Consider the following 14,672-nt stretch of genomic DNA (forward strand, 5'->3'; position numbering starts at 1 on the left):
ACAAATATTTTATTTAAAATGAATGATGATTATCCTCTAAAAAAAAATCAATAATGATGTATTCTTATAAAACATACCGTTAAAGATTTAATTGCGAGCGCAGACCGACAGCTCGCCTTATTTTACGTTAAAATAAGACATGCATTTTTTGTCAAAAACAGAGAATCATGCACGTTACTTATTCTTATAAAATATGCTTAAATATGTAATTAAAAAAATAATATGTTTACTATAAATATCTATGTAGTAGACACTTTATTTTCCATCCCAAAACCTTAGAGTTGAAGAAATAGAGCTATTAATAAATTAAAGCATTCATTCATTTCATTAGGGATGTCTACTCTAAGTAACTCCAATCCTGAAACCAAGCAAAGAAATCTGGCAGATTATCACCCTAACATTTGGGGGGAATATTTCATTCAATATGCTTCAGAATCTATGGTATATATGTTCCTTATTCATTTCTATAGTTCATCTATTCGAACAATGATTAGCCTTGTCATTTTATAATTAGATAAATTTTCTTACTAATTGAAAATTTTATTTTCAAACACTTGCAGGAACTTGATCAGAATATTGTAACACAAATTGATACACTTAAAAGTCATGTAAGAAATATGCTTGTTGCAAAATCAGAGAAACCTTTTGAGAAAGTTAAACTGATTGATTCAATATGCCGTTTGGGTTTGAGTTATCATTTTGAAAAAGAGATTGATGAAGTTCTGCAACATATCCACAAAAGTTATGTTGAAAATGGAGAAATAATTCTTGAAGACAACCTTTTTTCTCTTGCTGTGCTATTTAGGGTGTTGAGGCAACATGGATTTTACGTTTCACCAAGTATGAATGGATATAACTCGTACTTATTTACATTTGTTGCTTTCTCTTTAATCAATTGTTAGGATCTCTCTTAACTCTAAGTAATGATGAAAAATGTGAAAAACACTAGGTTCACAAAAAGTATGCATAACTCAAATCTTTTTTCGTCTCTAATACATAGCGTCAAGAATTAAATTTTGAGATCAGATACATCTGTTATTCAGAAAATCTTTATTTATTTTTGAGACTAGAGAGAATAGTCAGTATTTCTTTTCAGGAATGCAATGATTTTCTTGTGTGAATCTAATGGTTTTTCTTTTCTTTTTGTTTTTATAAACTCGCTAGATGTGTTCACCAAGTTTAAAGATGAGCAAGGAAACTTTAACGAAACACTTATCATGGATGTCGAAGGGATGTTAAGCTTGTATGAAGCCTCACATTTGATTGTTCATGGAGAAGACATTTTGGAAGAGGCATTGGCTTTTACTTCCACGCACCTTGAGTTCATTGCTACCGAATCGAGCCATTCTCTTGCAGCACAAGTCAAATATGCTTTAAGGCAGGCTCTCCACAAGAGCTTGCCTAGGCTAGAGGCACGACGGTACATTTCTATCTATGAGCAAGATCCTTCCCATGATGAAATACTACTCACTTTCTCTAAATTAGATTTCAATTTGCTCCAAAGCCTACATCAAAAAGAATTTGGAAACATTTCCAAGTAAGTACTTTGATCACACCCTTCAATCTTTTTGTAACAAAACCAAATTAAAAAGAATATTTCAAAGAACAATCCTTGTAATAACAAAATTGTTTGTTGTCTTTAAAGATGGTGGAAGGAATTGGATTTTTCTAGCAAACTACCTTATGCACGAGACAGAATTGTGGAATGTTGCTTTTGGACTTTGACCGTATATTTTGAGCCGCAATATTCTCGAGCAAGGAAAATGTTACCGAAAATAAACGTCATGTTATCACTCATTGATGATACATATGATTCATATGGAACCATTGATGAACTTGAACGTTTTACCGAGGCAATTGAAAGGTTTATTGACATATTCATAGATCCATCACATTTAATTTTCCGTATATTTTTTTTAAGAAAAAATGAAAGTGATTGCAACGAAATTGATTTTCAGGTGGGATGTTATCGTCTCGGATGATCTTCCAGATTACATGAAATTACTTTATAAATCGTTCTGGAACGTTTACGAAGAAATAGAGCAAGCAATGATCGAAGAAGGAAGGGAGTACATCCTCAACTACTACAAAAAAGAAGTATGAGTTTGTGCCTTTTCTATACTTAAATTGAAGTATTTTTTATAGGCAAATAGGATTTATAATTGAGAAAATAAAAATCCACACAAAAGAGGTACCAATTTAACATTGTGAAGTTGAGAAATTTAACATTTCAGTTTGTTTGAACATACTACCTCCGTTCCTTTTTAATTTTCACTTTTTAACATTTTACATAAATCAATACAATCAATAAATATAACTACTTCTGATACAATAATTTATCAATTTCCAATAATAGCCTCATTCATTTAATATATTGTTTCATATATTTCTCTCTTTGTAATAAATAATTAAGGGTAATATTGAAAAAACAACATTTAATATTGCATTGAACTTTGATAGTTAAATAGAAACAAAATTATTCTACAAAAAGAACGTGAGAGTAGTAATTTAATTGCTCTTTGCTAAACACATTAATAATTACTCCATGATAAGTTGATTTTATTTTAATGTTAAAATTAGTATCATTCAATAAAACACCCTTATTAATAGTAGTTAGTGGATTAATTAAGTAAGGTAGAATTCAATAAATAAGGGTATATTAATGAATAAAAAATAATATTACATTGATATTGTAAAGTAATGATTATTTTGAAACATATAAAAAATTGTAAGTGACAATTAAAATGAAACAGAAAGAGTACAAATGAGTGCGTAAGTAGTATGTAGTAGCCTTTATTACTTAATAAATGAAATATCTTTTAATTATTAATTATTAATCAACAGTATGCTCATAATTCAATTGTATTGCATGATGATGATGGTAGTTTAAAAAGGCAGTCCAAGCCTATATGACTGAGGCTAGATGGTTGAACGAAAACTATATACCAACAACAGAAGAGTACATGCGCGTATCAAGAACATCATGTTGTTACAGTTTGCTAATATTAGCTTCTTACATTGGCATGGGAGACAAAGTCACTGAAAACATTTTCAAATGGGTAACAAATGAGCCAAAAATTGTTAATGGTGCTGCAAATATATGTAGGCTAATGGATGAAATTGTGTCCACTGAGGTATCTATATTAATTATTGAAATTATTTCCTTCTTAATATACTACTTTTTATTTGACATGGTATAAATACTTGCATGGTTATTTCTTATTTTACAGTTTGAACAAAAAAGGGGACATGTTTGCTCATTGTTGGATTGTTATAAAAAGCATCATGGTATGTCTAGGGAAGCTGGTATTCAAGAATGCCAAAAAGGAGTTGCAATAGCTTGGAAAGATATAAACAGAGATTGTCTTAGGCCAACCGAAGTTCCAATGGATTTTCTAACTCGCGCTCTCAATTTTTCGCGTTTTATGGATGTGTTTTACACAGATAAAGATAACTACACACATGCTGAAGGACTGATGAAAACATACATTAAAGACGTGATGGTGGATCCAATTCCAATTTAAGCATCGATGTTTATGTCTTTGCGTGCTTTATTTATATTTCGAGTTTCAAATTTGAATAAAGGAAACTTAGTGCATCCAATGTGAAGAACCTAAAAAAATGGATCAAAGGTGGATCCTCACTCTTTTAAAGTTAAAAGTTGTTTGGTAAATTATTGTTGTAAAACTTTGAAATTATTATCAATTGGCAGAATAAATTATTTGTTGGGTCCTTATAAAGGGGTCCCAAAAAAAATATATTATGAGTTTTTCGTTGGTGCAACTATAATCTTCCGTTGTTCAAATAGTGAAAATGATCTCATATCTTAATAATATTATCATCCGTGGCCGAACCACTCATGGGTTAGAGTGGATCACGCCCCATCCAAAATCTTAGTAAAATAATTTTTAATAAGTATATGTATACATATTAGAGTTTGAAGTAATATTATATATACAAGCAGATAACCTAAAAAATCAAGTACCTTTCTATTCCTAGTTTGAATCAGGCATGCCATTTTTTTGTTAATTTTCTATTTGTTTTTTAAAAGATTTATTAAAAAACGTCAAAGGGAACCGAACCAACCTTCAATGAATTCCTAGCCACTAAGGCAACAAACTTTTATGAATATTTATTTGTTTTTAATTATTATATATCTATTTGGTCGAACTCATGATTCTATTTTCGACAAGGCAAATAGGTTCTTTCGACATGCTGCAAAGTGCAAAGAGATTTCGACCAAGAGCATACAGACTTCGACACGCTGTGTTTTCGACAAAGTAATTTAATATATTTCATGCATGTGGCTAATGAAGCCTTGGAGAACCATTAGTTTATCAAATGATTCATTTTTGTGGGAGGAGCCTTGGAGAAATAAAGAAATTATTGTCACAGTAACGTGATGTAACATGATTATGCAAGATCCAATGTCTAAAGATATGGAATGCTTCAACGTGGACATGGTGCTAGTAACAATAATAAGGTAAAGTCGAACATGCGGTGACAAACAAGACGGAAGGGCTTTGAAGATTAATTCTTAGTGTCTTAGTGCATGAAAGTTATTTCCTAGTGTCTTAGAAAGTTATAGGAAGTTATTTCTACTTTTAATATAGACCGTAGGATTTAGTGGTAGTTTTCTCTACAAGGCCTATATATATATCAGTTTGTAATAATAACAATAGGTTGGTTTCTTGATTTCTGAAAACTCTGTAACACCCATGCCATGGGATCAAACGGGTTCAGGAGTGGAGAGATTGACAGATTCCGACCACCCTTTACATTCCTACAATTTAATACCAATGTTCTTGTTTTACTTTCCTTTTTCTTTTGCATTTCTTTCCATCTTTATTCTATTTCTTCTTCTTTTTAACATGCTCACTTGGGAAATTTTCTATCATGTTGTCATGAGACAACTTGTTATTACAAGATGTTGGAAACAATTCTGACATTAATGTTCTTAAAGAATGCTGGAAGTGATGTCATAAACCGCGAGGCTTGAACGATCCCTTTTAAAAATACATTTGTCACCATCGATCGACATTTATGTCCTGAAATCATTGATGGATACCATTGATGGATAATGAAGTTTACATTACCAAAAATTGGTGTAAACAAATTGACACGCCCAGTGGGACAATTTCAAGTTTTGTGCGACCCAACACTTTATATGCACACAAAAAAAAATGGTTTTGTTTAAGCCATATTTTACAAAGATTGAAACTGAAAAGTTTTAGCCTTTGAGAGGCCTCTAATGTTTTAAAATTGTTGATTTAATCTTTATGATTAACATTCGCCTGAAAAATCTATGGATGAATAAGTCATATTATGACTGTAAATTTGGTTTTTAAAACCGTAATTAAAATGATTTTGTTTTTAAACCATGATCATATTTAAGGCTTGAATGTTTAATAAAGACCGGTATTTTAAAGCCAATCAGAGGATTCTTCTTATTGAATTCTCTTGTTGACCTTTTGTCGAGAAAAAAAAAACAAGAAGATTTCTTTTGTTATCAATGTAATGTTATATGCTCAAATAAAAAATATGATACTTGGCCAACATTTTAAATTTAATTGAGTGGATATGTAAGATTGTCCTTTGATACATGATATTGTTTCATAAAATGGTACTTGCCATTAATTATTAGAGCACATAAAAACAAAACTTTCGACTGATTTCATTTCTGTCGATTATGATTATAAATATTTGAAAGTTTTATGATTGGTTTAGATACAATCAAAGTCATGTATCCATGAATGGTGTATGCATATATTACCGGTTGATTTTTGAGTGATTTATTTGAAGTTCATTAAAGCCAATATACTAAATTTGAATTTGGCTTGAAGAGATGAAAAATAACTTCTTATGAAGTGGTCGAAGAAGACCATAAACATACAATGTTCATATTTTGTTTAATGTTTCAAAATGTTATTCCTCTCATGTCTTTCGAGAAACAACATTCTGGGAGGCCTCTGTTAACACCAAAAATGAACTATTTGGTCGAACTCATGATTCTATTTTCGACAAGGCAAATGTGTTCTTTCGACATGCTGCAAAGTGCAAAGAGATTTCGACCAAGACCATACAGAATTCGACACGCTGGGTTTTCGACAAAGTAATTTAATATATTTCATGCATGTGGCTAATGAAGCCTTGGAGAACCATTAGTTTATCAAGTGATTCATTTTTGTGGGAGGAGCCTTGGAGAAATAAAGAAATTATTGGCACAGTAACGTGATGTAACATGATTATGCAAGATCCAATGTCTAAAGATATGGAATGCTTCAACGTGGACATGGTGCTAGTAACAATAATAAGGCAAAGTCGAACATGCGGTGACAAACAAAACTGAAGGGCTATGAAGATTAATTCTTAGTGTCTTAGTGCATGAAAGTTATTTCCGAGTGTCTTAGGAAGTTATAGGAAGTTATTTCTACTTTTAATATAGACCGTAGGATTTAGTGGTAGTTTTCTCTACAAGGCCTATATATATATCAGTTTGTAATAATAACAATAGGTTGGTTTCTTGACTTCTGAAAACTCTGTAACACCTACGCCATGGGAGCAAACGGGTTCAGGAGTGGAGAGATTGACAGATTCCGACCACCCTTTACATTCCTACAATTTAATACCAATGTTCTTGTTTTACTTTCCTTTTTCTTTTGCATTTCTTTTCATCTTTATTCTATTTCTTCTTCTTTTTAACATGCTCACTTGGGAAATTTTCTATCATGTGGTCATGAGACAACTTGTTATTACAAGATGTTGGAAACAATTCTGACATTAATGTTCTTAAAGAATGCTGGAAGTGATGTCATAAACCGCGAGGCTTGAACGATCCCCTTTAAAAATACATTTGTCACCCTCGATCGACATTTATGTCCTGAAATCATTGATGGATACCATTGATGGATAATGAAGTTTACATTACTAAAAATCGGTGTAAACACAATGCCATCGTAATTAAATGTTCAGCACTCACAAACTGAGCCTAATGAGCATCAGCCCGCAACAAAGGGGTGATTCCAGCGGGGGGATCTAACAAATCCATCCAACCCACAATGTTTCTTGCTCCAATTTTTTTTTTTTTTTTTGTAATCGTTACACTTTCCAAGCATAATAGATTTCTTGCTCTCCAAATCCACCAGCAAGCAGCCAAAAACAAGCTCAGTTTATCACCTTTTAACACACCCTCTAATGTAACTCAATATAATAAGAGAGTATGTTAAAATACACATACATACAACAGTTACAAGAGCCAAATATGTCCTTAGCTTCTATACATAGGAGAGTAAATCCTATATTTTTTTCATCATTTTTTATTTTCAACTTTTTAGAACTTATTATATATCATTTTAGAAATTTTGAAAAGGATAATACATATAAAGCCGAGTACAATGACAACATTAGTTACTCAAACATCTCATGTTCTCTTTTCGAAAAGTATATGAAGAACTTGAGCCAATGCAGTAGAGAGAAATTCAAACCAACATGCACATCCAACTCTCTGTTCGTTCTCTAGCATAGCAGGCCACATAGGTTGAACACATTTGCAAAGGATAATGAAATGTAAAATTCAACATATGTATACAATAAACATAACCATCCACCATGTACATGTAAAATTCAACATATGTATACTGTAAAATTCAACTCTCTGTTCATTATCTTTGGTTTATAATACTATATATTTAAACGATACTATATACAACAGATTAAGCACTATGGCAAAGCGGTTAGGGTGTATCATCGACCCTTCTTTTGCAGGTACAATTCCTACAGGTTGCAAGGTAATGGGAGTTGAACCCAGGACATGTACAAGAGAAAAGCACTTCCTCCACTGATAGACCGTAGAATATAAAGGAATGTGATATAAGCACAACATATATAGTACATAATCAATATTTTTAGGCATGGTAAAAGGGAAAAAATGCTAACAATTATATGTGGCTATAAACCACACTTACCTATATTGTGGATCCGCCCCTGTATACTTGGAAATGAATAGTTAAAATTTAAAATTAAAACAACACACACGTGATTCATATAAATTTGAAGGCATTGTATGCTTGTTCTTTGAAGAGCATTGACAAAGTACAATTGTACGAAGTGTACAACCATTACCTCCACTACTCAGTTTGTGTCTCTGCTACAGGACAAGGATAACAACTATGCCTGCAACAATGTTCCTTCATACATGGAATGGATTTGAAATTGATCCTTCATAGGATAATAACCATATCAGGAAAAATATCATTGGTGATTGATCAAACTTTCAAACGACTCTATTTTGATGTGCTGGCAATTCACAACGTCTCTTTCACACCTCTATATAAAGGAGTGAAGACTATACAACAATTTACAAGCGCCAAAACTCTGCTGAAATTGTTCTGCATCAAAAGTTCACGTAGAATTTCTTATCAAAGTTTATATCTTAGAAATTTTAGAGTCTTAAGAGTTTGTATCTGATTTGTATTGTGAACACCATTGATTGTATATCAAGTGTTCAGCATCAAACATTTTTCTTTGTAATTCTGTTTGAATAGAAGTCTCTTGCAGCTGTGCTTGAGGATAAGAAGTCTCTTGATTGTGTTCAGGAGCATATGAAATCTCTTGCAGTTGTGCTTAAGTAGTTTGAAGTCTCTTGCTAGTTTTAGCATTGAGCAGTTGTAATCAGATATTACATTTTAATGAACTCTCCTTGGAAGTGAAAGGGATGACTGACTTCCGGTTTGTGGAAGGAACCTGTATAATTGCTTTGTGTCTTTCTTTTTTTTTTCTCTCTCTCTCTCTATTTTTATCCGCTGCAATCTAGTACTAAACATCACATCAGAAGCAGAACTTTATTTGCTTCTTATCGTGTTTTCAGCTTAGGAGAAAACTCTAATTTTAGAATTAGTGTTTTCCCTCTAAGATTAAAATTTTTTAGAATTTTTTTTTACTGTTTTTGCGCTATTTAATTATACAGAGTAATGACACTTGTAAAATGATTGAAGTCAGGTTCTTGTCTAGGAGAGAATAATAGACTCGTTATTTAAGAGGGATCAACGCTTCAATTAAGTCATTGAGAAGCTTGATCAAAATCGTTAAGACTTTTACTTCTTATGGATAATGTTGTTGAATAGTCATTCGAAAATCCTTTCCTTCTTATAGAATGATCTGTTACATTCTCTTTATCCTTGAATTTTCATGTTTGATTCTGCACGTGGCCAAAAGAAGACAGATTGTACCATTAAAGGTTTGAAAGCGACATTCCATTAGAAGAAGACGAATCAGGTCAAAGTGTCCAAGACTATTGACGCCATCTTCAGATGCAATGAGTTTGATTCCATCAGAAGCTTCAAGATAAGATATCTCTTCTAATTAATTTTTTTACTTTTGGTTTGACATTTCTTCAAATCTTGTTTGAAGTCACCAATGCTTATCTTTTGTATTAGATGCTTTCTAAAAATTATCCGACCTTTTTAATATCTGACATTTTTCCTAAGGTAAAAACATTTTTATTCTATCACAAAAGGTTAAAAAATTAAAATTATTTCTTATAATTAAATTATTTTTTTATACAACCTCCTTACTAAGTATATTAAAGGGACAACCAAGATATTTCAATACAGTTAAGGGGCATTTTACCAAGTATTCTAAAATCTATGCAAAGTAAGTTTAAGCTTTAAACATTATAAAATGGTCATATCTTTTTCTATTTGATACATGCAAAAGAAAGGGAAATATATGGCTAAACTTGTGACGAATAAAAGTTCTACACACATTTTATTAAGCGATTCTTCAGAACTTTTATTCATATGAAAGCCAAGGGAAACTGGGAATTGGGGGAAGGGCTCTTTTTCGAGGAGAGACTAGCAGCGTGTCTTGGATTTACACAGTGGATTGCATACAGAGGCAGCTAGAAGTCACGACAGAGTTATGAGATGGCATGCATCTTGTACCGGAGATCCAAGGCATACGGGAAAAGAAATACCTTAAAGCAACCAACAATATATTGTTTAAACTGGTAAGAAACTCAGACCCCTTAAGCATGTGCAGGGAGGGACGGAGGGAGGGGGAGAGAGAGAGAGATTTAAACTATTTGTTACTAGACATGGCAACGGGGCGGGGTGGGGCGGGTTTTAACACCCTCGGCCCCACCCATTTAGAGTCCTGATATACCATAATCAAAACATGACTTAGAGAGTCACAATTTAATTCTATGTATTTGCACACCTAAACACACATTAGCATATCTGTTGCGTCATTTATTGGAGATAAAGACTATTTGATTAGCGTTTGACTCACTAATTATTTCACGACTGAACATTTAATTTGAAAAGGGGAAAAAAGTTCAAACTCCCCATGTTTTGAAAAGATTTAGGGTTCGAGGTTTGGTTACACAAAGGGAATGTATTAGCACCCTTTATGTTCGTAGTACTCTACGAGAACCTCTTGGTTTTATTTAATTAATGTGCTATAAACTTGTTTGCTTAAAAAGACATGGTCATTTGCCTACTTACCCGTGAGGGATCAAAACCTCGTAGTTCATAGTAGAAATTGACGTTTGATTGGTTGTGTGTTTTTTATTAGTTTTCGAAAAAAGTTTTAAAATGAAAAGCCAAATAACAAAATAAGTTTTGTTTGTATTTTTTATGTTAAAAGAAAATGACTTGTATGATTAAATATATTGAAATTTGATTAATAAAGAAATAAAAAAAGGAATCACTTGATTTTGGATGAAGGTTTATTATGAAAATATTTTTGGGACTTTTGTTATTTGAATGTTTTTGTTGTTTTAGAATAATGAATGAAAATTAAACTAACGGATCAATAAAAATAAAAGCGCGTGAATTTGTTTGTAGTAACGTTGGATCACCACATAATCCCTAATCTAATTTATTTTTTTTTTTGCATTTTTGGATATATATAAAGCGGTAAAGAAATAAATGACACGCGCGCACACACTTTTTATTTATGATTTACATGGAATATTACGGCTTGCATGTAGATGAAATTAGTTTCAAACAATTAAAGTTTAACGGAATACCAACTCTAAACCGCAACATCAGCGAATAGCAGCAAACTTTAAAGTTTAATGGAATATTATGTCTTTATTATAGATCACATACATCATTAAATGAATGAACTTAGAATGTAGTTTTTTGCTTATATTAATGACCGGAGGGTGTACGTGTAATAGCAATGAAACAAAGGGACATTGGTAACACTATATCAAAACACATTCATATTCTACTAAAACAAAAAACATTTCAACTCTTTTAACATTCTCTCTCTCTCTCTCTCTCTATCTCTCTCATGTGTTCGAGCTAACCAGAAGCAAACGTTCAAACATGGCCGCAAAGCTAAATGTGCGAATCACAGGTGAATTAACACTTCTTTAATTCCGAATTCAATTCCATCTTCGATTTTATTTGATTTCGTCTTCGATTCCGTATACGAATTCATCTTTATGTATTCAACTTCATCTTCCATTTTTTATTTGATTTCATCTTCGATTATGTATTTGTTTTCATCTTTGGTTTCGCATCTCCTTGCTTATTTTTCTTTCATTTGATTTTTCACGTTGAAAAAATGGTTGAGATGAAGTGTGAGTTTTGTATTGTGTTGGTTATTGTTTTGATTTTGCTTTTATTGTGCTTCATGGTAGAATGCTTGTTTTGTGTTGGTTATTGTTTTCAGACCACTATATCTAAGGGGAAATCAGTTTCAGACGCATGTCGCAGAATGGCAGCACGACACGTTGATGTTGTATTGTTGACTGATTCCAATGCTTTGTTATTTGGAATGCTTTGTTATTTGGAATAATGACTAACATGGTTTGTGAATTTTCTATGTGAATGTATGTTTGTTCATTGAGTGTGTGTATATTGTATTATCAGATACAAGGAAATGAGGTGTGTCTTTTGTTTAGGATAATGCTACTAGAGTTATTGCCGAGGGTCTGTGACCGGATCAGAAAATGGTGTCAAAAGTAATGACCCGGAATCCTTTATTTGTGACATCAAATACGTTGGCTATTGATGCTCTACAAAAGATGGTCTAAGGTTAGCTCCATTCCTACTGTTAATACTTAATACGATTATTACTGTGAAAATAATCACTTACAATTATAATCAGATTATCACTGTCTGCATTTAGCAATAGAGTTACTTGTATTGTTGCACCAATAATAATTTGGTAATTTAGATGGGTTTTTAGAAGGTATGCTTCTTGTAGGAAGGAGACTCAAGAATTGGGCAATTAGCTATAGAAATAACATATACATAAGGAATTAAAAAGAACTTGTTGGATTGTTCTGGTTTGTTGCTCATTTCTGAGCATATTTTTTATCTTTTGGTTCAACAATATTTGGTTTTGCTATTGTATGTTGCTCTATGATTGTTGATATCATTGCAAGTTTTTCTATGCTGCTACATGTGATTATGTTATAGTTTATATGTGACCACTACTTAAGCATGCATTATATTGTTATTTTGGCAGAACAAAAAGTTTAATACTGTAAAAGATTTGAAGAAGAAAGAAAGGAAAAGACATGGGAAGACAGGGGAAATAGAGTACAATTATACCTGTGACTATGTTATAATTTATAGAGTACATGTTACATTGGATGAAAACTTGCAATCGTTTTAGTATGTAATTCAAAATGTGTTGCATAGTGCATAGTTCATTTTCATTATGCAAGACAGGGGAAATTTTATAGAGTATGTAATTCAAATTGGTTATTAAAACTTCTCTCTAATATGTTAATTCAAATATGAGTGAAGTCAGAGCCCGATCAGGGTCAAACGACGTATGAATGTCGATATTTTAAGTCAAAATTTGGGGTATGACAATATCCAATTGTTTTTTTCATACTTGTTATCTTCAAAACTTCAGAGGCATTGTTCAAAACCCTTTTTTGGTTCAATAGGGTGGATACATAACTCCAATTTTAGTTTACTCTCCCAAACACATCTCCTTTTTACCTAAGCCAAATTGTAACCCATAAAGATATCAAAAGTACATGTTATTATATAAACACTGTTCAACTATTTAGAATATTTTCAAGGTTATATATTAAATACTTGAGAGACTCAATGAGCTTGAGAGATAAAGTTGTATGGATGGAATTTGGCATGAGTTGTGTACCCTTGACTCCACTCGCCTTGTACAAAAGAGCAGTGCAAAGAAACGATCAGCTCCACACGCCTGGTACACATGAGCCATATGGACCTCAGAGGGTTAATGGGCTTGAACATCCAAAGAGAGGCCCATTAGTTCAAGAAAGTGAAACTTATAAAGCGAGACACCTAGAGAACAATAGGGGGATCAAAATCATTATCTTGAACAATGTATTTTCATCTAAGTCTTATTCAAAGTGCTCTTGGAATTCCACCTGGGACATTTCACTAAGCATCTCACATGTTGTAATTAACTCATGTTTACAAACGTGAACAATATCATTTTTACAATGACCCAACTCTACAAATCTATGTGTGCTCAGCTTGCAACGAGAACAAGACTAAAAAAGATTGGCAAAATCACGTCACTATTTGAGAAGAAAAAACATTATCTTCTCGCTACGCTTTCCACAAAAGATTAAACTTAAAAACAACTCTCCTCGGAACATAATACAAATCCTCTTAGGATAATAATCGAACTAAAAGTATCATAAACATTATTTTATGGATCATTTCAATCAAAATAAGTTTGACATCACCTTTTTGCTTGTCATCATTTGAAGTCATCACTTTGAATGCCTCGAACTAAAGACTTGATGGCTTATGATCAGGACTAGCCAAAAGCCTAGTCTGCCACAAATTAGAGCCCAATTACTCAAAGTCCCAACAAGCAAAGCCTCCCAATAGTTTTGGATCCTCTCATACCAATAATAGACTATAATACTAATGGTTTGGAACGGCCATTCAATCTCATCATAATGAGTGTCTATCATAACGGCTAACCCAGGACTATACAACGCTCGCCTCAACCCTATATAAAGTAATTTTGACAAGATCACAAGGTATGTATCTCTTCATGCTTCACCCCACTCTTGCTCATATACTAACTTGAGCATCGGTGCACCTGCAGATATGACACCCCCTTCTCCTCAACAGGGTTGCGGCCATCTTATCCTCAGACCACTATATCAACGACCGCAACGCCCACTTTCATTGATCCGCCACCTTTGTGAGTATTTTTATCCTCCTCGGGTAAATTCTTTTGTTTGTTCTTAACGAATATTATTAAGAATAAAATATAATTTTATTGACATTGAAAATTGGAAAATCATTCAATATTTATATGATATGAAAACCACATAGAACAACTATGATGTATATCTATACTTTTTCTTTAAAAACTAAAAAATATATGTTGTCTACAGTGCTCAAAATTTCTAGATCCATCGTTGGACGTAGGCCTTTGTAGACCGATTTAACGTATTCTCATACACACCTACGGAGAGGTAATATTATTTATTTATAGTTATAGATATATTTCCGAATCATCACGTGTTTCAAAATTACAAATTTTGCGAGCGCACACCGACAGCTCACCTTGAATAAATTATTGAATGAAATTTACATTATATTTACTTATACATATACACATACATGTGCCGTAATTTAAATTATAATATAGCCCTACAAATATTTTATTTAAAATGAATGATGATTATCCTCTAAAAA

The 14,672-nt window shown here is 32.4% G+C and overlaps 1 protein-coding gene and 1 long non-coding RNA gene across 6 annotated transcripts; both read left to right on the forward strand.

Annotated features, from left to right (window-relative positions):
• The first annotated feature begins 274 nt into the window (after positions 1–274).
• Positions 275–3,687, forward strand: LOC120575865 (probable terpene synthase 2). The gene is made up of 7 exons (XM_039826649.1): positions 275–441; positions 561–840; positions 1,165–1,537; positions 1,646–1,864; positions 1,959–2,097; positions 2,886–3,134; positions 3,231–3,687. Exons 1-7 carry the CDS (start codon positions 334–336, stop codon positions 3,522–3,524), a joined length of 1,662 nt encoding a protein of 553 aa, XP_039682583.1. The 5' UTR covers positions 275–333; the 3' UTR covers positions 3,525–3,687.
• A 5,945-nt stretch (positions 3,688–9,632) lies between these two features.
• On the forward strand, positions 9,633–14,447 carry LOC120575867 (uncharacterized). Of its 5 annotated transcripts, XR_005642088.1 has the most exons (6): positions 9,633–10,006; positions 11,318–11,364; positions 11,683–11,819; positions 11,915–12,047; positions 12,484–14,172; positions 14,369–14,438. It is a non-coding gene; the product is annotated as an uncharacterized lncRNA (long non-coding RNA). The 5 variants fall into 5 exon arrangements; XR_005642090.1 differs by lacking the exon at positions 11,318–11,364; XR_005642091.1 differs by lacking the exon at positions 9,633–10,006 and having other exon boundaries at positions 10,853–11,364; positions 11,683–11,842; positions 14,369–14,447.
• The last annotated feature ends 225 nt before the right edge of the window (positions 14,448–14,672 follow it).

This window comes from Medicago truncatula, chromosome 6 (genome assembly GCF_003473485.1).
Source record: "Medicago truncatula cultivar Jemalong A17 chromosome 6, MtrunA17r5.0-ANR, whole genome shotgun sequence".
NCBI lineage: Eukaryota > Viridiplantae > Streptophyta > Magnoliopsida > Fabales > Fabaceae > Medicago > Medicago truncatula.